The 26,385-nt window shown below is 38.3% G+C and overlaps 1 protein-coding gene across 1 annotated transcript in view; it reads right to left on the bottom strand.

The window, feature by feature from the left end:
* ARMC3 (armadillo repeat containing 3) overlaps positions 1-22,396 on the bottom strand; it is a 65,892-nt gene extending 43,496 nt beyond the window's left edge. The window contains exons 1-4 of the mRNA XM_069776866.1: positions 22,315-22,396; positions 16,558-16,601; positions 10,236-10,284; positions 1,869-1,986 (exon numbers count right to left, since the gene is read on the bottom strand). Of these exons, the coding sequence (XP_069632967.1) occupies positions 1,869-1,986; positions 10,236-10,283 (166 nt within the window). The 5' untranslated portion in view covers position 10,284; positions 16,558-16,601; positions 22,315-22,396. The remainder of the gene's footprint in view (positions 1-1,868; positions 1,987-10,235; positions 10,285-16,557; positions 16,602-22,314) is intronic.
* Between the last annotated feature and the right edge of the window lie 3,989 nt (positions 22,397-26,385).

The following is a 26,385-nucleotide window of genomic DNA, read 5'->3' as shown; positions in this document are numbered from 1 at the left end:
AACAAGCTCACAGTTGTAATCTAACAAAGTAAACCAGCTACCAATCTTTTATTGGACTGTAGAATCAAAGAACAAAGACCTGGACAGGACCTTGGGAGATCAGCTAATCTTTACCCCAAATAAACACGTCAGATAGTATCAAGGATTAATAGTACCTAGGATTAATTCACATTTGTCAAGCAAAGGATGCTTCTGGCTTCGTTGGAGACAGCAGTGGTAGTACAAAGGACAGCTTTCTATTTAGCAAAGTACAGGTGAATGATATAATTAAGAACCTCATTTTGTTTTCTTCTTTTCTTGCCTCCCAAATTTATTTTCCTCAAAATAACAATTAATTCATTCTGTGGATCTGTACTACCCCTCAACCAAAGCAGCTACCAGGATTTGGAGCATTAAATCCCACCTGAGATTTCTACCACTTGAGAATGGAGCACTTTGTAGCTGAATAGGCTCTGGCCATGCAAAGAACAGAAGCGTTTTGTATGATTACAGCCTTCTGTTCCTGCTCGCTCAAAAAACTCCAAACCCCAAGAAACAAAATCCAAAACCTACTCCTATTCGCAGTTCCCACAAGAGCTTTATAATTCATTTTCTAACGAACCATGCCTGTCCTTTCTGGCTACAAGTGAGCAATGTAAGAAGAAACTGGAGAACTATGCTCATTTTTAGGCCAAAACACAATTAAAATACAAGAACTCTTTTTATTGAGGGACGTGACAATTTACTAGCCACATCCAATAAATTAACTGCAAAGTGAAAATAACTCCTCTTGTGCCACACTGCAAAGTTACAGTCTAGTCTTCTGGAAGATTGCAGGAATATCTACAATAACGATATAAAGGATTATTCATTTAGTAGAAACAGGAAAAATTAAATATCTGTTCTTTTGCAATGTGCCATATTTTACTGTGGACAGCAAAGAAGGAGCCTACAAGAGTTTATGGTGTGTGGTTCATAGCTGTCTCCCAACAGTCCAAATTCTCTCTTCACATATTCAAAATTTGGTTGCATGCCCCCAGCCAAACTTGCCATATTAAGCTGAACCTAAACATCTTTCCCTAGCTGACTGTCAAAGCCTTCAGCTCTTCTCTCACAACTTCAGCAGTGTGACATCATCAGTATAACAATCAGCATATAAACCCATAATTTTTTAAGAAAACATAAATTAAAATTAAAACAGATCATACCAAGAATGCTACCAGTGCATACCAATTTGAGTGGCTGGCATGGAATGAGTAGGAGGCAACTTAGGAAATTATGTGCAGCATAATTTTGAGCCTTTGTTATACAGTTGTCTTCTGGGTACCCAGAACGTGATGCTTAGCTATAGGTAATACAGGGACATTCAGAAAATTTGGAATCTTGGAGACTTGTTAGAGTCCCAACACATACAGAAATAAGCTTGATAAAGCAGGCTGAGCCATGTCCAGTAAATCATCTGTCACAGAAGTACTGACACAAGAGCTAGATGCAAAAATAACAGAAACAGGCTAAAAAGTAATTTTCATTGAAAACTGAACCTTGAAATAACTACACTGGTACAGAAATTTCAAACTGTAACATAAAAAAGAGAATTCTTTCCCAGACGCAGGTCTGTTGCTCATAACAAAACAGATCTGGGTTATATTTAAACCAAGCTCTATTAAACAGAGAATATACAACAAAATGATAAAAATTTCCTTCATGCAAACCACAGGACTTTTTTATAACTGCAAACACAGGTTTGATAGATATTTCAGAAAACGTCCAAAACCTTGACAAAGACCTTTGAGATGAAACGAAGATTTCAGTGCTAGGAAACTAAACAATTGTGAACTACTATCAAAATCTAAGTAACGCAAAGGAAAGCTCATTGCAAAAAGACTAACCTTTTGATGCAAATTTATATAAAGCATCACATGCTTTTGCCAAAACTTCCTCTTCAGGAGAGCTAAGCATTAGCACAACCGTTGCTGCTGTTTTGCTTTCAATCAATAAAGGATCAAACTACAAACAAGAAAAAGGAAAGAATAGTTTGATTTATACTGAGCCTTCCCATGTGCTGCAGTAGACCCCCACATTTCATTAAAAAAAATCCTAGATTGAGATGTAAACTAAATTAGAAATATTAACATGAAATGCTATTTATGTGGAGAAATTAAATTTTTTTAATGACAATTTGAGACATTGTTGAAAAATAAGAATAATTGACTTCCAAATAGAATCATGATTTCATCCTTTATGAAGGTTTTAGGAAAACCTTGACACTTTCCTGTACATCTAGGAAGTCTTGAAGGCAACAACTATGTAATTCTGTTACACATATAAGAGCTTCCTACGGCTTTGGAGCGAAACATGAGAAGAAGTTTCTTTTGAGCAGCTGTGCACAGAGCCTATGAACTTACCTGTTGTACAAGGAAGAGGATTTCCTTACTCTGTGGCATTAACACTTTGTCGTTGCTTTCAAAAATATAAAAGGACCCTTCCTGTGCCTTCCTCAACTCAGTTCACTAGCTCACCATGATCTTGACTAGCTGAAGTATTTCCATGACATAATTCCTGCTCATCCAGCTAGAAATTATACAAAGTGTTCATTTCCATTTCTGACCTCATACAGAAAGAAATCTTCCAACAAATCTGGCAGTTTTCACCCTCTTAATAGACTCTTTAGAACTAACATCACTTGAGCAAGGGCATCTTCTAAATAAGACTTTTGTTCTTTAACAAGACTCAAGGATTTCTGAAAATTCTACCCATTAAAAAGTTTTAAGCTTATTTGGATTTAAAGTAGTTTTTTTAATATGGAAAAACTGTCTTCCGTCCTCACACTTTAGGCCTGTGTTACGCACAGAAACTACTAGATACTGGGGTCACGCAGTCTCTCAGTATGAATGTATTTATCTTTAAAATACAGCAGATTAATCATTTAAGATAGGAATACAAATTATTTTAAAATATTATGTATATTTATACCAAATATATTTTTATATGTCTGTTATTTGTTTTACTTCATTTAAAAACCCTCTAATAGCTACATCAAAGGCACATGCTGCTGAACAATAAGGGCATGAAGATACATACAAGTCAGTTTTCAAGCAAGGAAATTATTTGGAGCAAATCTTCAAAAAAGTTATGAGTGTGCTAGAAGGAAAATGAACAAAGAGGAGGCTTTTTTCCTTCTCCTTCCTCCAACTTGTTAAAAAATAAGTCAAAATATGATACGAGTGCCCAGACTTCTACATTCATATTTTTGGTAGGTTTTTAATTTCATCATCTGCTATAAGGCATATCACACAGTTTAACAGTCTGCAAGATCAAGATCCAAGTTTCACTGACAGTTAAGAGGTTGCCTGCGTAATGTGCTTAACTGGTCTCCCTAGCTTCAAGCAGGTCTGAAAACCTGAAGACACTGTCCAACTTCATGCTTACTGTGACAAGCCGGAGGCATGCAACAAGTCATGGAACAAAGCTCCTTTATAAAGAAAATATTACCAGCTTACTGTACCATAAGTTATTTTGCTTAATAATGACTCAGCAACAAGAATTAAACCAAATAGTGGCACAGTGGTCCAAGTTACATCTTAGTGATGGGCCTGAAATGATGGAATTCTTTACGAGAATTTTCTGTTTGGATTGTAAGGAGGCAAAAAATTCAGCTTATCACAGCAACATTCATTCATTCTGCCATATGAGAGGCATATAGGAGAATTAAGAGATGACTGAAAGTCCCTTTAGCCACCTTCATACTTCTCTACTTCTGCACATTTGTGTCCTTGCGTGGATAGAATATGATCCTCGAGGTAAGGGCTATGATTTAAGCACAGACATATCTCCTGAGTCTGGCCAAATACTTGGTGATGGGATAAAACTGTAATTTTTAGTAAAGGCTGTTAGTCCTCCAGAGAAAAGTAAACACAAAGATCGATCTCAGATGAAGTTTAATAAGAAATGAAATATGAAATAAGATTTTTAAATCTCAGTTATTTATTTACATTGATCTAATACCAAAGACGCTATTATGTTGCTCCATTTTTGTTGCCTTTCCTGTTCACAAGTAATCGTATAAACTACAATTCAATGATAATTCCTAGGATTTAATGACAGGTTGGCACATGATCAGAGTGAAATTGATCTGATCTCTACCCATTTGTATAGACATTAGATTCACTACTACTGTCTGAAATATTCAATAGGCACTTTCCTATTAGAAGCAGTTTTGTGCTGAAAACACAGTAAGAAGAGTCACTGAAATCAATGTATGTTTAAGAAGTCAGAGGCCTGACCAGGTCAGTAATTTGCTGGGAAGTAACACTGTTCATCAGACTATCATAGAACTGGATATGACTTTTGCTTATCATAACTCCAGCATAGCTAGAGTTCCCCCCGCCCTTTTTAAAAAAAAAAAAAAAAAAAAAAAAAAAAATCAAGGCTTGCTCCTAATTCTTCCTACATCATTGCAGATCTTCCCTCAATGGCACATACAGGACAGATTACATGCTAGAATAACATGCCCGAAGTTACAGACAACCTTGAATTAAACACAGAAATTTAACTGGTTTATAAGCAACAACATTTCCAACATTCAGTTTGTATTAAGAAAAAAGCAAGTTAAATGAGAAAGAAAACTATAATTCAAAAACTTCTATATGTCTTTGATCATTAATTTTGTGTACATTTGACTTCAAAGTCATTAGAAACTGCAGATTATTCGGGGGGTTTTTTGGCTTCCATCAACTCAGTTGAAATTGAAGGTAAACCAAAATATGTTTCCAGTCAGACCAAAGACCCGTTTAGTCCAGCATCCTGCCTCCAACAAAGGCCGGTAACAGGTGTGGGCAAGCAGACTATTAAACTTGGCTTATATTCCCTCCCAGACTCCAGCACTCTGCAACCTAGAGACCTGGTGAGCTAGCAGTTTTATCTCTGTGTTCAAAAAGTCCAGGAAAAATTTTCCACCAGTTAATTTCATAAATAATTTTTGAAGCCATCTGTATTTTAGCCATCCTTAATATTCTGAGACACAAGTATCACAGTTTAACAGTCATATAAATAGTTATGCCTCTTCTTTGTTTTAAAACTACCACCTGATAACTTTATTTGTCCTCCACAATTCATTCATCATAAGAAACAGCGAAATAAATGACATCCATTTGCCTTCTCTGTATATTCATAATTTTGTAAGTTTCTATGATATTCTCCTTCACAGCCATTTCCCTTTGGGGATGAAGAAACCCACTCTTTTTGATCTTTCCTAATACAGAAGGTACTCTGTCTATTCTTTTTGTCTTTCTTAGTATTTTTCTATAGTTCAACTGTACCTTTTTTGAGATGGAAACACCAGAACTGTTAATGGCATTCAACATGTGCATGTATAATGCATTTGCTAGTGACATGGTGTTTTGCCTTTTATTTCTGGAATTTGAAATGTTGTATTTATTCACTTTTGCCTACTTAGTAACTGGCTGCCATTTTCATGAAAGTATCCACATTAATTCTGATGGACTAGATGACACAGGTTGCAGAATAAAACCCCATGACATTCCACTGGCAACCTCTCTTTGTTATGAAACCTAAACAGTAATTTGATTTCTCACTTTTGCTTTCTATTTTATAACCAGACATTATTGCCAAGAGAGAAATTTCTTTTTACCTGTTAGTGTTTATGTGAGAGAAGAGCCTGGCCTAAAAACTTTTGAAAAAGCTAAATAACTGTATCAACCAGATCACCATTATCCACTTGCTCACTGACTCCTCTAAAGAATTCAAATAGATTTCAGAGATGAAACTTTGCTCTACAAAAGCAGTATTGATTATCCCCCATTACTATCATATTTATCCATGTATCTTGGGTTTTTTGGTTTTGTTTTGGGGGTTTCTTTCTTCTTCCATACACAGCATGGATCACAAACTTTGTGTAATTACTGACCTATTTCTTTTTGAAAATGAAATTTTCTACCCTCCATTCCTCTAGTACAAAGGGTACACATTAAATACCATATGTAACAGTACCACAATTTCAGATTTTAGTTATTTTTCAGTTAGAACAAGACCTGGGCAAATACTATTTATTCATATTTGGGCAACTTCTTCACATTTGTTTTAGTGATTTGCTACATAGCTTTGTCTTTGACACAAAAATAAGTAATTTTGCTTTTCTTTTATGACTTTTATCATCTAATAGTGTCCCTTTAAGAAGCTTCTTGCTTCTAGTCAATTTGGAAAAGATTTATTGCTAGTTTTTGTATCTATATCTATTTGCTAATTCTCTCCCAAAATATTTTGGTGCATTGTGACATTGTGCTTTTACTTCTCATTTGTAAGTGCAAGGGTTTCGTTTTCTTTCCCATTTAGATGCAAATCCCACCTTTCAAAGGATGTATTTATCTGCTATTATTCTACTGTTTAATCATGCTGTCATTTTGTAAAAAAAAAATCCTTTAAATTTGAATTAACTGACTACAGGCCTGCTTTATCCTTGCACCTTTCATAGAGTCTTTAGAAGGATTACTGATATCTTCAATATTCCTAACCCCTTTTCCTTTACCTAGAAGAATAAAGTTAATATATACCTGGTCATGCTAATTGTTTCAGTTCTGTCATTGTCTGATCTCCTATACTAACAATAAAAACCCAAGATATTCCACTAAATCACAAACAGTTGTTGTTAGAAGGCACCTCTGGAGGTGATCTGCTCCAGCTGCCCTGTTCAGAGCAGGGTCAGCTAGAGCTCAGGGCCAGTGCACAGTCTGATTGTGAGTATCTCCAAGGATAGAGACTCCATAACCTCTCTGGGCAACCTGTGCCATGTTCCATCATTCTTACAGTAAAAGAGGATTTTTTTTCTTATGTTTAAATGGAACCTCCTGGGTTTCAGTTTGTGCCCACTGCTTCTCATCCTTTCACTGGGCACCACTGAGAAGAGCCTGGCCTGACTTCTTCAGTCCCTCCTATCAGTTATTTATACACATTGACAAGACCCCTCCAAGTCTTCTCTCAAGACTGAACAGTCCCAACTCTCAGTCTCTCCTCATACAACAAATGTTCCAAGCCTTTGGCAGACTTATTCCCGTAAGTCCATGTCTTTCTTGTACCGGGGAATCCAGAACTGGACACAGCACTCCAAGTGTGGTCTCACTCACCAACACTGAGTGGAAGACAATAGTCCTCTCTCTCAAGTTGCTGGCAACACTCTGTCTAAGGCACCCCAGGATTTTGTTAGCTTTCTTTGCCCCAAGTGCACATCGCTGGTGCATGTCCACCAGAATCACCAGGTCATTTCCTGTAAAGCCACTTTCCAGCAGGTCATCACCCAGTCTGTACCAGTTATTCCTCCCCCCAGATGCAGGACTTGGCATTTCCCTTTATTGAACTTAATGAAATTCCCATTTTTCCATTTCTCTAGTTTGTTGAGGTCCCTCTGAATGGCTACACAACTATCTGGTCTGTCAATCACTCCTCTCAATTTCGTATCTTCTGCAAACTTGCTGAGGGTGCACTCTGTCCCATCATTCAGGTCACTAATGAAGAGGTTAAACAGTACCGGCTTTGTGATCAACCCCTGGGGCACAACACTAGTGCCTGACCTCCAGCTGGACCTCACGCTGCTGATCACAACCCTCTGAGCCTGGCAGTTCAGCTAGTTTTCAATTCATTCACACTATTTATCTTGCTGTACTTTGTCAGTTTGTCTATGAGGATGTTATGAGAGACAGTGTTGAAAGCCTTACTAAAGTCAAGTCAAATCAATATTTAGGCATTAATTGCTCAAAAGAAGGTGTTTCTGTGGAGACTGAATTTCAGGAGTTGACAGTGCTGCTTCATATATTCCACCTTTTTAACATCAGTGTTGTGAATTAAGCCATTTTCAAAAATATTCAGATATCTATAGCTTTCTTTCAGTGATAATGCCTCAGTTATTTTCTCTAGTGGTAATCTTAGGCTTCCCTTTTAATGTCTGTGCTCTAGCTGATGACCAAATACTAATATTGTCTAGACCAAACTTAACGAAGATATCATAGGAAAAGTTCCTATCAATCTATGTCAAAGCTAGCATATTTTATCTACCTGAATTACTGTCTAAGGTCATCCATATAGTGATAGAGGCTCAAAGCAATATTTTTCCCAGAGAAGCCCAATTCTCAGGACAGATAATAGTAAAAGACAAATTATGAAAGGAATACTTTCTGAAACATAAGTAGTGGCTAGGCTACGAGATGTGTTTCCCACCTGTTCTTAGAAATCTATAAAAATTAGCGGTCACCTGCAGTACCATATATTCTCAGAGCATTCCACATGCACAAAGGCCCTCTTCTATATGCCTGTTCACATTATCTCAAGGCTTCTTTTCTGGGACTTGACATTTTCATAAGCAGATTATCAATCATAAGATAATAGCTAATACATCTTTTATTTTGTCTGCATCTCATTTCCTGCCATCTGAAATATCCAGGTGAAATTTAAAGCTTTGAGATTTGATTTTACAGGATCACTATTAACAAAATTCTCATAGCTAGAAGACTTTCTTGGTTGACAGTTACAACTAATCAATGATCTATTTTCATGTTTAATACTGTTTTGCTATGCAACATTCAGGTTTTTTTTTTCTCCTGATATGACTGCTGGAAGAGATATGCTAGCCTGAAGTACAATAAGGGTCAAAAACTGCAGATGCCATCTGGACTTCACTCTTTCCAATTCCTTTTTAATAGTTTTACTGACCTTTTCCATAAGTTTAATTTTTTCAATTGTTGAATACCTTTTCTAACATTATTCACAGTTTACTGTAGTAGTTAGTAGGCTGTACAATACTTTTCTCCAGAAGCTCTAATGGTGTCTTTTGGATTTCAAAATTGTGGTGCTGCTTCTACCGACTTTCTAGATATTTACTGAAAAAGTCAACTTTTATTACTTTGGAAGGGGTTAGCTCATCTGTATGCCTTAAATCTACTGTCATGCCTTTCAATTTTTTTTCTTAGACTGCAAAGATACTTAGTTTTAATTCTTCAGACCTGTTTTAATTAGTCCTATCCACATACACCTTTGTGTCTCCTCCTGGTTTTCTAGGTTACTCCATACAGAAATGGCTTAGATCAATTTATCCTCTCATGTTGAAGTTTTATGTCATGTCTCCTTTCATAAGGATTTGTTATTGATTGGAGCTTATGAATTATGTTTGTAATATTCATCTTTCCACAAAACAGTTGGGCAAAACCTGACATCAATTGCTATGCCTCAGTGACATCATGGCTATTGGATATTACTGTCTTAGTCAAAATTATTTATGCTTATTTAATATTGAAATTGTGATGTAGTTTTTGCTGATCAACTTTTCTATGATCTTGGAAAAAGCTCTTGCAGTACTATTACTCTTTACAGACAAACCCATTGTTTTTTTAAAACAGTATACTGAACTTTGCATTTAGTTTCATGCTCCTCTGTGGGACTTGCAGACATCCTGATTTTCATTAACTTAATTATCTGCCACAGAATTTATAATATACTCTATTCAGTGTTTCTGTCTTATTTCCTCTACTTCTTTCTGAATAAACCAATTAAACCTTAAAAATACCTATATTTTGAACCTCTATCTTTTTGGAGGTCTCTTTGTACCTTGTGAATTTATGGAAACTCTTGAACAGTGTGCTAGTGTCAGACCCTTAATCTCCACCTTTTGAAAAAAAGTCATATTAGCACCATGATTCCATATTTGCTTTCAGCTCTTGTACTTTTCACTGGTATCCAATGATGCCAGAAAAACCTGAACTGCTGCTAAAGACTGTATATCTTTGCAAAAGACCCAGAATACATAGTACTGTCATTCAAAATATCTGTAAAATTTTGTATTCAGTAAAAAACTGCAGATCCATCTAGGCTCCTAACTCTTTCACCCCTAAAGAAAGGGAATGTCTCCACAGTTGAAAAGGCAGGCAGATTTCAGGTCGCTCTTCTCCTTTCTGCTCTGATTTTTACAAATGGAAAGCTAATACTGTTCTTCAAATAAAAAGAAGCCCGGATTGTTTCATACATTACTATTTGCAAAGCCTGCCAAAGACAACAATCTCCACAAAGAGCTACACATGCCCAGTCACTCTGGTTTGTATGCTGTCCAAGAAAAGCAGAAACTGAATCATCTTTAAAAGACATTTTTAGAATAATGTGGGTAAGCTAGGAGAGTAAGGAACTATGTAAGGATGGTAGAGCTGGGCCTATAATTGTGTAATGTTTATTTTATAGCACATAACAGTTTATAAACTTACCACATCCTTGGGTGGAGGCTCTACTTCCTTCTTTACCTTTTTACCCATTCTAAAAACAACAACAAAAAAATAAATAAAAAAATAAAAGCAGACAAACAAACTCCCTTCTGTGTTTTAGGAACCAGTTTACCAGTGATTTAGGAAAGCTTGTAAGACAGACTTTCTCATTCATTTGACTCACCTAATCAGTTTGAACATTTCTTTGACATAGTAATTTCTATGCAGAAAGTTGTCCCTTATAAATGAAACAAACTGTCAAACACTTGAACACCCTTGGTAAAATACATCTGTCAACAAAATACATAACTAAAAAGAAAGATCTGAGACATCACAGGATCAAGTTGTAATGTGATACAAATACATAGGACATGCTTTTCTGTAAGTTAGTTTTAGCTGCATCTATAAAACATACATGACATTGAAGGTCCTGTTAGGGTATTTCCTCATGTTTGTCTATATATTCCAGGTTGGTAAACATGCTATACAACTGCAGAACGTACAAATAAATTCTACCTTGAAAATGTGGTTCAAATTCAATTTGAATTTTCTGTTCGTATTTCACAGAAGACAAAAATCAGGTCTGCAGGTATTAAGAAACAGTTCTGCACAGTACAAATTTCACTGATTTAAAAAAGTTACATCTATTTACACCAAGTCCAGCTTCTGTCTTCTGCTTTTTTTGTATTAGCACATGTGCATGTGAACCAGGAAGACCTTCTCAGCTGCATCTAATAGTAGCTTCTGAAGCATATGGATGTAATACCTCATGTGGACCTAATTTCACATGGCTTGCAAAACTTCAGCAGAGCCTTCCAGTTAAGCTACAGGCAAAAGTAAAGAGCAACAGGACCCACTAGCTGTGCATAGAACATAACCCAAGTTATGCCAAACTTAGGTTTGTTTTAACACTGTGTAAAAGTGAAATGCACACTGTTAGTACCCCTTAGTAACTCTTCAGTTAGTTCTCAAAGGGAAACAACACATTCACCCTGAGCCAGGACTATCCTGACAGCCTCCCTGTGGTATAAGAGATTATTTCCTAGTGCAATATGAGCTTTAGCCTGGCTCGTTACAAAAGTCAAGGCTATTGTTTGTTGTGTTCAACAAAAATTTGGTGCTCTTCCTGAATCCTCTGAATTTTTTTAAGTATTGTTCCTCTACTGGCCTCGCAAATAAACTGTAACACAGCAGTAGTGAAACCAGTTGATAGACACATCCGAAAAATGGATCTGAAATTTAAAACTTCATGGGCAGGTCACTAATTACAGTTTTGAGAGGAAGACCCATACAAAGATTCTTCAGCTCCGATCTGCTTTACCCTTGTGCATACATACATACACACATATGAACACATACACACACACTAGAATTCAGTGTTTCAGAAAGTGCAGCTCTGGCTACAGACAAATTAACTTATATAAGAGAAAGCATAAGGACAAATTAATGATGGTATATTCAACAAAAATGATGGACATACTACCTTCTGATTTATGCAGTCACTGTAGAAAGTAAGCATCATGCACACATACAGGAATCAGATTTACAAGGACATTCAGGAAATCTGGGTTATTTAAATTGTGTTAAATCCTAGTATGGAGATATGGACACTTATTTAGAATTACTTAGTTCAGCTCAATTCATTTCAGATATAAATTAAGCTAAAGTCATAAAAATCAATTTTAATTCTGAATAAGTTTAATTAGGTTTAAACCAAACAATTTAAAAAATTAATTCATATAAAAGTATTTATAACATTGTACAATTAATGTTCACAGATTCAAAGAACTATACATATTCCAAGACCGTGAATAACCAAAGCCTTTTATTGTAAATATTTCTTCATGCTGTATAAATACATCCAACTTCTGAGAATATTTTCAAGAAGCTTATACATTCTTCTACATGCCCAGAAATATTTGGTTCCTTGGTAATATTAAAAAAGCAGTACGATCTGTAGCAACAAGCACAGAGAATGGGACAATTACTTTATTGTGGATTATGCCCCTTGGTCTGTTTTTTCTTCTGCAGTTACTATTCTGGATTTCAATGCATTCTGCCATCAAATGTTGGTAGTAGCTTTGTTGCCATAAAGCTCTCTGTATTCAGCGGTCATTCTCTGACTTAAGGCAATGATGCACATGGAATTCTTTGGCTTACTGATAATTAAAAATGTGTCTTCTGCATTGAATTTTAATTATCACAGACAATCAATGTGTGCAGGTATTGCAAGGCTACTGACCCATAAAAGAACTTCTTATTCAAATCCCTTTCTCTCCATGATAACCGCATGTTCTTTTTTTCAGTAGGTTTACAGTAGATGTATCTTTGCTTCTCAGTTTACTATTCTAAATACTTAGAATTCAGAAAAAAATTGTAGCAGGATTTAGACTTTTAAATGTGATTAAATGTGGGGTCTATGTTACCTGAAAAACTTCTTTTAAAAACTAAAACTCCATTCATTAGTAATTAAGTGTAATTAATTAAATTAATTAATTCCTAGAGAAACTGGCTTCTCACAGCTTGGATGGGTGTAGTCTTTGCTGGGTAAAAAACTGGCTGGATGGCCAGGCCCAAAGAGTGGTGGTGAATGGAGTTAAATCCAGTTGGTGGCCGGTCACAAGTGGTGTTCCCCAGGGCTCAGCACTGGGGCCAGTTGTGTTTAATATCTTTATCAGTGATCTGGATGAGGGGATTGAGTGTACCCTCAGTAAGTTTGCAGATGACACCAAGTTGGGAGGGAGTGTTGATCTGCTCGAGGGTAGGAAGGCTCTACAGAGGGATCTGGACAGGCTGGATCGATGGGCCGAGGCCAACTGTATGAGGTTCAACAAGGCCAAGTGCCGGGTCCTGCACTTGGATCACAACAACCCTATGCAGCGCTACGGGCTTGGGGAAGAGTGGCTGGAAAGCTGCCTGGCGGAAAAGGACCTGGGGGTGCTGGTTGACAGCCGGCTGAATATGAGCCAGCAGTGTGCCCAGGTGGTCAAGAAGGCCAACGGCATCCTGGCCTGCATCAGAAATGGTGTGGCCAGCAGGAGCAGGGAGGTGGTTGTCCCCCTGTACTCAGCACTGGTGAGGCCGCACCTTGAGTACTGTGTTCAGTTTTGGGCCCCTCACTACAGGAAAGACATGGAGGTGCTGGAGTGTGTCCAGAGAAGGGCAACCAAGCTGGTGAGGGGCCTGGAGCACAAGTCTTATGAGGAACGGCTGAGGGAGCTGGGGCTGTTTAGTCTGGAGAAAAGGAGGCTGAGGGGACACCTTAACACTCTCTACAACTACCTGAAAGGAGGTTGTATTGAGGGGGGGGTCAGTCTCTTCTCACAAGTAACAAGTGATAGGACAAGAAGAAATGGCCTCAAGTTGTGGCAGGGGAGGTTTAGATTGGATATTAGGAAAAATTTCTTTACTGAAAGGGTTGTCAGGCATTGGAACAGGCTGCCCAGGGAAGTAGTTGAGTCACCATCCCTGGAGGTATTTAAAAGACGTGTAGATGTGGTGCTTAGGGACATGGTTTAGTGGTGGACTTGGCAGTGTTAGGTTATTGGTTGGACTTGATGATCTTAAAGGTTCTTTCCAACCTAAACAATTCTATGACTCTAAATCTTAGAGACAAAAAAAAGAATATTCTCATTTGAGTAATATTCTCTACTTCATGTTTCTAGAATCATAGGAGCATACTTTTCCCACACATGTTTTTTGAGATTAAAGGGTTGATGTTTTAAATCATGTAGAGCTAGAGGTAATACAGGACTCTGACATAACAGATGTAGACAATGCATAGTGAAGCAATCATCTATGAAGTTATCATTCTATGCTACTTACTGTCTTTCACCTGGAATTTATTCCCTTCTGTGGTAAACAAATTAGCCTGCTTTACTCTGCTGCTACCTGGTGTGAGAGACTGAAAGAGTTAATGCCTCAAACATTGTGGTGGGGCAAGTTCTGCTTAAAGACAAACCCTGCACAGCAAGGAACCAAGGTGAAAAACCCATCAGCTCAGACATCAGCAACAGGAGGGGGAGGGTGTGCTGGAGGGTGCACAGCTCCCTGTTCTGATAAGCTGTTCTGATACAAAGATCAAACAATGACCGTGTCTGCAGGGAAGGAAAAGTTACTCCACAAACGACCCCCAAGCCCAAAGGCTCACAAACTGCTCATTAACCTGACGAGTTTGGGTGCCTGCCCGAAGGAGGGGCAAGGATGATAAAAGGACACCAACTGAAGCCCCGGGTGTGCAAGCCCACTGGGACTGGTCCTCTTGGTTGACTGGACACCTTGGCTGACTGAACCAACGTTGGACCCAGAAGCGGTGAAATCTTTCTCTCATCCTTTCTCTCTTTCTGTCTTCTTCTCTCTTTCCTTTTCCACAATCCCTACACCTCATTTGTTTCAATATATAAACCGTTGACCAAGTCTGAGACTAAGAGTAGATCCAGCCACCCCTGGGCCCTTCTCTGAGGAGGAGTCTAGAAAGCAAGGGGGTCTGCTCTGAACGTCCTGACTCAACGGGAGGGATCTCCTTATTCCCTGAATCAATGTATATGCTTACCACAGGTTACCTGGTTTACTGAGGTAGTTTCAAGATATAAACCATTGACCAAATCTGAGACCAAGAGTGGATCCAGCCGCCCCTAGACCCTTCTCTGAGGAGGAGTCTGGAAAGCAAGGGGGTCTGCTCTGAACCTCGTGACTCAACAGGAGGGATCTCCTTATTCCCTGAATTGATGTATATGGTTACACGGTTTACAGAAGTAGTCTTGTGCCAATTCCTGTTGTGAGAAACCCTGCCACCTACTACCACGCCTCCCCAGTTCAGTTTGCTTCTGTCAGAAATAAAATCTTTAACTGATCGTTTGGTGTCGTTTCACCTTAATTTAGCCTGAGGGAATTTCGAATTAAACATGACTCCCTGGTCTGTCCAGTCTGGGTTGTGACACCTGGTTTCAGTGCAGTGGTCTAATCAGGTGTTGTCTGTCAGCCAGCAGGACAGTCATTACATCTAACTAAATCCTCATTCCAGAACTACAATCCCCAACACTCTTCCTCAGCTCTGGTGCCTAAGCTTAGCAGGCACTTCCCTGTTTCACTCTGAACTTCATTAAGGTCTCCAGCTTTCCCATAGAGCCAGAACTACCCCAATGTGAGTATCTTAAGTTGAACCAGTATCCAGAAACTGTAAGTAGTGTCCACTAAACTAAATTAGGCATCAGTACTCAAGTTAGTCACTCTCCTTGATAATTGATGGAGATTAGTCAACATATTCAATAGCTCTTAAGGCAGATTCATTCTAAAGTAGGTATCTGAAATTGAATTGCACCTTAAAAATAACTACTTTTTCCTTGGACCAAACCCAGAGTCTATTGTTGCTAGCTCATGTATTGACATTTACACAGACATCTGAAGTTAGTGAGATGGTAAACTTATTACCCCATTTCTCCACATGAATCCACATGCCAGGCTAGGTCTGGCAGATACTATCACAGTAAGCTGAACATTAGCAGAAATGGGCATATGAAAAAACACAGCCACCTTGTCTTTTTAAAAGTGGCTGAAGGAATAGGCCCATCTCCAGTAACATCTCTGTGACTAGAACATTTTGCCCATAAGTGGAAAATTATTTTGAGGAAGGTCACAAATGTGAACTTTTCAGTTCAAAAGTGGAACCTGTAACCTCTTGGCTATTACATCACAAACTGGCACCTCTGCCATGTCAAATAAAAAAGGAAAATTTATTTAGTTTTTGAAAAATTTGTTACAGATGCCTGCCTAGAGGAGCAGATTCCAAGTACTAAATTGTAAGATAATGATGGCCATGATCCTTGTACTTAATTCATTTTATTGTCTTGCTCTAGGAACCCCTCTGCTCAGTGTGAATAGTTTCTTAGACTGTGAATCTGAGATATCCACTTATTCCTAGTCACTCTACTTTTTCTTTTTTTTTTTTTTTTTTAAATATGAGATGATGGATAGCGAGTGACCTTTAACAAAAAAAGAGGCTATAAATCATACTTTGAAATATGAGGAAAGTCTTATGGTGGTTTTTCTGTTCAAAATATGGAAATCCTATAAACACTTCCTTTACAGTATGGAGTGTTTACCTATACTATCAGAGTCCTGTTGCATACACTTAAAGACCATACTATTTTGTGGTTTTAAGTTGGACAATGCATTTAGAAAACATTACCTGTTCCATTTGCATCTTCTGTTTTCTAAAACCTTAAATAACTGACACAACAACCTAAGACCCTGCACATACTGAATGTTAGTGAGACATGAGAAAAAGAACAGGAATAAGTCAAAGACAGCCAGCTGTGGAACTCACCTCTCAGTCAAAGAATCAAAGGTCTCTTCTGAGAGCAATTACTCCTGCGGAAAAGCAGTGCAAAGAGAAGGATTTAAGAATAGCTTCTAACCGGTTATTTATTACATGATTCATTTTGCAAATTAACTGTCCCATGCTTTAAGACAGTCTGAAGGTGTGTTACTACAACTTGGCCATGATTTTCAGGTTCTTCCCCAAAAAGATGAACAAGTGAGATTCTTTTTGCCTTCCAAGTGATAATTACATAATCTTAATTTAGTCTAGCTAGTTTGAGTGAAGTCTTGCTGTTTCTTCTTGTGTCAGGGAAATTAAAATCTTTTTTTCTGTGATAACAGTGAAAATTGCTTAGAAATTGGCCACATTCATTGATTATCTCAATTGATTTCTGTATGGACAATCTAGTTCTGCTGCCTTCCAATGCAATCAAAAGGAAGATACTAAAATTATAATCATAGCATTAGCTATGAGTCTTGAGTCCATAACCTAGTACGTCCTTTGTATGTCAGCTTAAATATCCTTCCCATCATTCTCAGGTAGCTTTGTCATAATTAAGAGAACAATGTGGAATAGTCTTGAAACTCCTTTCTTTCTCCCAAATGCTTCTTCCAGATTTCTTCTGTCCTACTCCTTAAATATGGATCAAGAGTCCCCTTGCCCAGTGTTGTAATGCCAGTGCAAGCATTAATACATTATAAAAAACTTGGCTTCACAGAAGAAGACAGTTAAAAAGAGATACCAGGTTGAATTTAATATTCAGTTCCTGAAGATATATGCTGTATGAAAATAATACATTATATGAGAGACCAATTTAGTCAAGACCTTTGAATCTGCCCACTGTTTTACCTGTGCCCACGTTTATATTAGGCAAAAAATTATCAGGATTAAGTCAAGAATTAGCTACTGTGCAACAGATGTTAACTACACAAACTTAATGAGAATCTGTTCCTAGATACAAGATAATATTTTCTGTTTTGATCCAGCTGGACAAAGTTCATCCCACTGCAGAAAAAGAAAAAAGACTAAATATATTCTGATCATTCTAAAAGTTAAAGATTCCATTTTTTTCAAATGATCTATGTGTTTATAAATTATGCACACACAAAACAAAAGAATCATAACAAAAAATACTGAGACATGCAGAGTGGAGTACTCTGCAGACAAATCCTTAAAACCAAAATGAGTTTGTAGTTACATGCCAGCTTGAAGAAATAGCTATGAGAGAGAAATGGTGGGGATTTTTGGTGGGGATTTTAGGTGAGCTAAAAAAACCCTAAAAATTATTTATTTAAAATCTCAGAACTTTTAAGATACATTGATATTTTTTATTTGCATTCTGATATCACATTAACATTCAGCTGAGTGTTACTTTCAAAAGCCCAAGGGTAGATGCTTAGATTTTTAACAAAAGCCAAGGTTCTCAGGTATTTGATTTCACATCCTTATGGTGTGAAAATATTCAAGATTTGCAATAAAATTTTGACTCATGTACAGCCTCTGATTGATAGCAGCACCTTTTTTCATACTGCCCAAGGACCACACTTCGCTGTTTTCTGAAGCTGAACAGCTAGTAAGAGGTATACTAAGTCAGGAGTGTTTTAGTCGTGTTAAGATCCTAAGCTGTAGAAACAGAATTATTTTCCAATTTGTACAGTGTAAAAGATGATGTATGAACGTTAATAAAAAGAAGTAATGGGAATTAAAGAACATGCTAACATTCTTTCCAAATCACAGACTAAGAGGCCTCAGCACAAAAAACGTCCTTCAATGAACAAGAACAGTCTTGCATGGCAGATCAGTATCCTGCCTCCAGAGTGGTAAGAGCCAAACACTTCTGATAAATGCATGAAACCAATCCCAAAAGTCAGATTTCCTCCATCTGTTACAGGTTTTTTATTTCCCTAAAGTATGAAGGTTTAGATCTCCTGAAGTTTTTATGTTCTTCCTAACAATAGTAGCTATTTTTACTATCCACATAAATGCTTAATCCTTTTACCCTTCATTCTTAGTCTGACATGCTACAGCACAGGTCCAATTGTCAAGTGCACTGTATAAGGAACTACTCCTTAGCTTTAAAAAATATGTAAACAGTTTAAATGTGTTATTCAGTTCAACACAACATCCTCTTGTTCTTGTATTACAACTTTAGTTAAAAGATGCCCTTTCTACTTTCTTTTATAACTCCCTGTACGTTCTGATTTATCACCTTTCTAAGCTGCCTTAATTATTTCTTCCATATAGCTTTTCCAGACATATATGTTTCTTGTCTCAGAGTCCCTCTGTGACTGTTAAATCTTTCTCAGATATGATGAACCTAACCTGAAATACCATAATCAATTCTAGAACACTACTGATTTATTCCAGTAACATTCTAACTTTTTGGGTATTAATTTTTACCCAATTTCCTCAGCAATGATTTTCACTAAGCTATCCACATATGGTAAACAGGTCATTTTCCCAGTTGATCACAATTAATTTAGGTTCAATACTGATGAGTATATTGTTCCAAATATTCCCGGCAGTGTAAATTACATTGCTTTCATCAACAATTAATTTTATCTGTCATGGTGTTACCAGTTCACCTAACTGCAGAAGAGCTCTCAGAAGTTTCTAGCAGTCTTCTTTAGTGTTAACATAAATCATTTTATCTCACAAGAAAATTTTGATTTCTCTATGTTATTTCTCATTTCCAAATTATAATGAACGTATTAAATAACATCAGACCTAGGATCTATCCTTGGAGAATCCAAGCTGTGACAACCTGAATGAAGGAGATTTTTAGAAATTATGTGTGTGATTTTAAATGTCTCACTGAGACACATAGTGAAATCCCTCATCCCACGAGAAAGAGACTAAAGAAAAATTGACTTAATCTAAAACAAATGAGAGAGAGTAGTTACGCAACCACTGTCAGAGCAATAATAGCAGGACAGTTCTCATACAGAAGTCAAAGATGGTCCGCCTCAGGAAGAAAGACATTTTAAAGACTAGTAAAAAATTAAAGACAATCCTAAATTTTTAGCCAGCTGTGTCAACTACATGTCTTAAAATGAATGCCTCCTTCTGCCAGTTTCACAGAGAGATCCGGTGAAAGGGACATTCTGAATGATCAGATTCATTCCCCTCCCCCATCACAGCCACAACATCATGTTAATCCCACCAGATACCTATCATGCTGTGTCTTAAAAAGTTAGGTATTTTGTTCCCACTTCTGTAGTTAAAAAGCTGTTCCACAAGCTGATTGCTCAGACAGCAAGGGACCTTTTTTAATTTTTAGTCCAGTTTACTATATTCATGTCATGTTCAAATGTTTGTCAATTACTTTCTTTGCTGGCACGTATCAAAATATATTATTTATACTAAATATTTATACTATACAATATATATTTGCTATAGTCTATACATACTATATAGTATTTTATATATACACATTCTATATATTTACATATATAGAATCAGTATATATTTAGAATCATATAATCATAGAATGGTTTGAGTTGGAAGGGACCTTAAAGATCATCTAGTCCCACCCCCCTGCCATGAGCAGGGACACCTTCCACCAGACCAGGCTGCTCAAAGCCCCATCCAACCTGGCCTTGAACACTTCCAGGGATGGGGCATCCGCAACCTCTCTGGGCAACCTGTTCCAGTGCCTCACCACCCTCATGGTGAAGAACTTCTTCCTTACATCTAATCTAAATCTACCCTCTTTCAGTTTAAAGCCATGACCACTGGTCCTATCATTACATGCCCTTGTAAAAAGTCCCTCTCTGGCTTTCTTGTAGGCCCCTTTAGGTACTGGAAGGCTGCTATAAGGTCTCTCTGGAGCCTTCTCTTCTCCAGGCTGAACAACCCCAACCCTCTCAGCCTGTCTTCATAGGAGAGGTGATCCAGCCCTCACTATCTTCGTGGCCCTCCTCTACTTGAGGATAACAAACATATCCCCACTCAGTTTTTATTTTGTTAGGTTAAAGAACTCTTCTAATTTCCTCCACAAAATGATTCTTCATTCCCCGTATCATCCTCATAAACCTTTTTTAAGTCAGCCGCTTGAAAACATGGATGACCTCAGCTGACCACAGCATCCCAGATGAAGCCTCTCCTCTCTTGTACAGTACTCATACTGCTTGTTGACACTGGAAATACCTCAGCTATCACGTTCATGACTTTTATGGTTATGTCAAACTGCAAGGGTAGCCCTATCATTTAATTTTACTGTTCATTCACCAGGCTTTAATATGTTAACAGTTAAAAAAAAAAAGAAAAAAAGACATTTGTTACAGTTTAGGACAAAAATACAGGTAGCAGGTTTGCAAACAAAGGTAGGAACTATAGGACTTACAAGCCCATCTTGGCATTCATCGTGTTAGCAGAAAATTAGATAATGAGAAAATGGCAGCATGTTAAAAATCACAAAAACGAAAGGAACTAAAACAACAACAAAAAAGAAATGTTGCTCCATCAACAAAGGTGAGAAAGTAAGCTTGCTCACAGTCAATGAAAAACAGAAAGCAGATGTGTTTATCTTGCACAGGTTAAGATAATACAATACCAGACTACCTTATATAGATGATAATTTAAGATTAGCAAAAAGATTATAAAAGAGTTCTGCTCTACAGATGCTGCTGCTCTGCCAGCAAATCCATACTTTGTTTTGAAATTCCTGTCTGCAGATGCCCCCAAACCTTTGAAACATCAATAAATTAGGTGAGATTTCCTCCCTAATAGCCTAATCACCTGTTAGTGTTCTTTAGGATAAAACTTCTGTATTTAAAATTTTGTTCTTTTGCTTTTTTTATTGGTTTTTTTCCCCTTCTCATCTATTATACACACAATTTTGGGTCTCATACCTTTCATGTTACTGTCACAGATAAATTCCACATACCTTATCTGTAGTGCACTGTTCTTTCTTTGTTCACATTACCTATCCAAATTTTTAAATAAAATTCTTTTTCTCTACCACATAAGTTTCCTTTGGGCAGGTCCACTACAGTTTCTTGCTTCCCAGTTCACATCTCAAAATACTGATCACAGTTATCCTCTGCTGGACTAGTCCACCCATGTCCTTCCCTACCTTTGCTGACACCAATTCCTACGCTCCCAGTTTCTAGTAGGAAATAGCATCAGGAGCCCCTAAGTGCAGGATCTGCTCTGCCTGGTTTTGATGTTATTTATGTTCATTCTGATATAGTTCAGCTCTTATTAAATCTTACAATTTTATTATAAATCTTGCAATTGTCGCTGCTTTTCTTAAAGGTGTAGATTCCGTTACCAAGCAGACGGTGAGTTTTTAGGGGTTTTTGGTTGTGGCTGGAGGAAACTTCAACGTGTGCCTTTAATCATCATCATAATAATGGTTCTTGTTTAACTTTGAGTCATGACTTTTGAAAGTCGACGGGCACGTGGACCTCAGCACCCCGATAAAGCGCTGAGGAACCAAACCCCTCAGGGGGCGAGCCACGATCCGGGGCCCGCCGAGCCGAAGGCAGCGGGACTCTAACGGCCGCCTCCCGCCTGAGGCCGCACCGGCACCCCCCGCCATCGCGGTCGCAGCGTTAGGGCTCTAACCGGTGACTCGCCAGCTATACACAGAACGGATTATTTCTGCTTACTTGGAGCTGACAGCGCCCAAGCCCTCCGCCCTCGCGGTACCGGCCCCCCTTCGCCCGCCGCCCCTGCTCCCCGCCACAGGCTCGCCGCGGAGAGCCGCCCCCCCCGCCGCCCCCCTGGACAGCCGGCCCGGGAGCAGCCCCCACTCACCCGCCGCGGCCGGGCACGACGCGCCGCCCGGGGGCGATCACGCAGCAGCGGCCCGCGCCGTTGTTTCGCCAGTTGCTAGGAGACACCTGCGGCGCATGCGCCGGCCGCCGCGCGGGGGAGCGGGCGGGAAGGTGGGGCAGGCGGCGGGCGGGCAGGGCCCGCCTGAGGGGAGCATGGGCCCACCGCCACCTTGCCTTGCCTTTTCCCAGTTGTCCGTGAGCAGCGGCTTCAAGCGGGTTTGTTTAATATGAATTTCCAGAGCCCTTGGGGAGTGATTTCACCATGACATGTGCGTTAATCCATTTCTTCACAATTTATCCCAACTCCAAAGTGCTGGTAACATATCTTTGAGGGAAGCATTAAGTCATTAATACTGGTGGGCTGGGGTAGTGATGAAAAAGTAAATCAGTTATTTCTCCAAACTAAAGGAAAAGGCTACTTTCTCACCCAAAGAATACTGACTATTTCTGGAAATTAATAAATGTGTACAATCTGTCTAAAAAGTTGCCATGTTTATGCCTTCCTTTTGTGGTTTTTTTTTTTTTTTTTCTTGTTCCTGCTTCACTATTTTCAGTGCATTCATGAAAAAAAAGAGTTGAAAAAGCCATCCATTCTTGGGAGCAAATGGATAAAACAAGTACGCAACTTAGAGCAAGGCGCAGGCAAATCTCTGTCAGAGCATCACCTGTTGTGGCCCTGCTGGTGAGACATCAGCACAGCGCTTTGTCAGAGGGCCAAAAGAGTTGTCTCCTTTCTATTATCAGCTCTGGGTTCATGATGGAGAAAGCCATGCTGTACGGATAATTGTGCTATTCTCAGAATAATAATTCATTGTAGTAGTCTCTTTTGCCAGCCAGGGCTATTTTGGAAGGAATACTAAGCCAAATTCTGAAATCAAATAATATTTTCTAGCTTGAAATGCAGCTTAATTGCTATCAGTAACTGCAGAAGTACCAGGAAACAGGCAAATATAATAATTTTTGGGCCTCAAAGTCAGGTAATAATAGATAAAGAAATTACAGCTGCTATCAACTCTCTCCCGGGATTCCTTTTTATCACAAATCTCATTGCTTTCTCCACAGATTTCTTATAATGTTGTACTGCAAATATAAATTTAGCTCTAGTTTTATAAGCCATACCAATCTGTTGAGATTTTATCAGAAATAGGTCCTGGCCTTGTTGGTTTATACTACGATAAATGTGACTACCATCATAACAGAAGTGTTGCTGGGTCATTTTTAGATGTAAACAAGCCACATGTGTAGGTGTCTCATCGTACTTTTAACATCACCACTCCCATAGAAAATTTATAGAGATTTATAATCACTTTCACTGGAAAGCAACTGCAAGGACAATTCAAGAACCATTTATACTGACCTGTATCTCAGCAATTACACTGAACTTCTAAGGCCAGCTTCTGACTGACTGATACTCCATGAAGTCTGGCCGATCTCTCATGCTTGCAATGGTTAGTAGAGGCTCACACTGGCAGGGAAGAAAGGGAAAAAATTTGCTGTAGCTTGGTAGAGGCAAGTAATCTGCTTCTCAAACTTCTTTGCGAATCTTTATCTCTCCAAACAGACTTCGGCACCGCGGTGGTGGGCATGATAGAAATGTAAGAAGAGATGAATGTAAATAGTGAAGGCAAAGATTTGGTTTTAACTCTGTGCTGGGTCTGGCTGGGATAGAGTTAGTTTTCTTTGCAGCAGCTTGTGTGTTGCTGTGTTGTAGATTTGTGACCAAAACAGTGTTGATAACACAGCAGTGTTTTAGCTATTACTAAGCAGTGCTTGCACAATGTCAAGGCCTTCTCTGTTTCTCATGCTGCCCTGCCAGGGAGTAGTCTGGGGGTGGGCAAGAGGCTGGGAGGGAACACAGCTGGGAGAGCTGACTCCGACAGACCAAAGGGTTATTTTATGCCATATAACATCAGGCTCAGCAATAACGCTGGGGGGTGGTCTTTCCAAGGTAGCTGTTGCTTGGGGACTGGCTAAGCATTGGTCTGCTTGTGGGACGTGGCGTGTGATTGCCTTTGCATCACTTGGGCATTTTTAAACTTTTTCTTCCTTCATTTATTAAGCAGTCTTTATCTTGACCCACTATTTTTTTCTCACTTTTGCTTTTCTAATTCTTTCCCCCATCCTGCTGTGGGTGTGGGGGGTAGCGAGCGAGCAGCTGGTGGGTGCTTAGCTGCTGGGATCTACTCACCATGAACCCAATGATTTCTATGACTGGGGAAGGTTTTATTTTTCTTGTCTTCAATTATGGTAGTTCTTATGGCTATTCCAAACATAATTCTGGCCAAACTTTAGTTGGTTAGGTCTTTTCTTTATTTCGTGTGAATGGTCACATAAAAGACATATGACAATGCAGAATCCACGTGAAAGAAGAGGGTCATGGTAATTAGGTGCACGATCACCGTGTGTTTCATTCAATACACTCTTGGAACAATGGGCTCAGTTATCCTTGAAGACTGAAGTGTTTCATGCAGATGGGAAATGAGTGGGTAGTCTCAAACTCATAACCAGCACCTTCTCACAAATTTTGTGAAGAGTATGCATCTGTATTGTGAAGTAGACAGACAGACAGAAAGACAACAGCAGATGACCAAGAGAAAGACAAGCATGGTCTTCCCTCCCCAGCTCTGTTATTCGTGCCGTGTTTACATGTCTAACCTTCAGGAGCCAGAAGCACCTCCAGGTGTGTTCTTTTGTGGCATTTTGACTCCACGACAGGTGAGATTTGAGCACATCCCTTCTGCGTTTTTTAGTCCAGTGTTATTTTCTATTCAGTTGTGTACCTGGGAGTTAAGGACCATGAGCACATTGTGGGCACCTACCTACTCCATAGTCTAAATAAATGCAGTATTATCATTCTGTGGAAATTCTGCAGAGATTATCCTTTCTGTCTTTATTTTTATCTGTGTTTGCCATGGGTAGAGGCAATAAAGTACTGTGTGACAGCGATATAATTGCAGTATTTTTATTATGTTTTGACACAGTCATGCAAATATATCAAGAAAAATATTTTTAAATTTAATTTTGTGAGAATGTTCTGAGGGTGTCATTAAGTAACAACATACTAATAAGGACTAATGAGGAGAACAGTTACAAAATGTCAGGAGAATTCACAACCAACAAATAGTCACAAATGACAGAAATATTTTATTTAAACATAATTTATTCTAGTGCTAAAAAATACACAAACCAGAATAATACAAATTGTATTCAAGATAGGAGATTATGAAATTAAAGAGCTTTGTAGAGACTAAGTACCTAATAAAGTGAATAAGGACTTTATTAACTACACATTTTAATGAAATTTCATGACATAGCTTTTGATAAAGCCACTATAGAATTTGTGTGCTTTCCTATGAAGGAACAGGGTCAAATATCCTATAAATTTGATTAAATTAAGGCTTCTGCAAAAATAAATCAACTATGGATTAAAAATGTATTTGAAAGAATATTGTGGAACAACATTTTAAATATTTAATTTCAAAAGGGATTTAAATGCATAAGCTACTGCTAAATCAAAGTATTTGTTGAATTTAAGTGTTGGAAATTTGCATGTTGAGGTGTTTGAAATTATCTTTCTAGTGTTACTGAAAGCACCACTGGGGGAGTCGTTTCTCATTTCCTGAAACATCAGAAGTAGAATTACTATTTGCTGGATTGCTTGTCTGAAATAATTCTTTTTTCCATTTAAAAAAAAAATCAGTCATAATTTATGCTTTAAGAAACACCTGATGACATACAGTACAAACAGTCTTGTCATATAACTTGTTTTATATCAGTCTCAAAAGACACTTAAAAGGAACTTTCCTTTTCTGACAAGAAGCAGCTGGCTTAGGGAGTGATGAATTTACAACATATCATCTTGGCATTTCAGTTCGCTGTATTACTTCACACATTAAAATACTCAATATCAATGTAAATGGACCTCTTTCTCTAGGAAAAAAAAAAAAGGAAATCAAAACAAAGAACAAGCCTTTCATTCTTTTGGCTTGCAAGTGAGATTTGTAAGTCTTAATTTTTTGCAGGCACCCTGCCTGCACCAAGTGTATGGTGT

The sequence above is a fragment of the Haliaeetus albicilla genome, chromosome 2 (assembly GCF_947461875.1).
Source record: "Haliaeetus albicilla chromosome 2, bHalAlb1.1, whole genome shotgun sequence".
Classification (NCBI taxonomy): domain Eukaryota; kingdom Metazoa; phylum Chordata; class Aves; order Accipitriformes; family Accipitridae; genus Haliaeetus; species Haliaeetus albicilla.
Note: the sequence above shows the minus strand (reverse complement) of the source record. Positions and strands in the feature narration are given on the sequence as shown.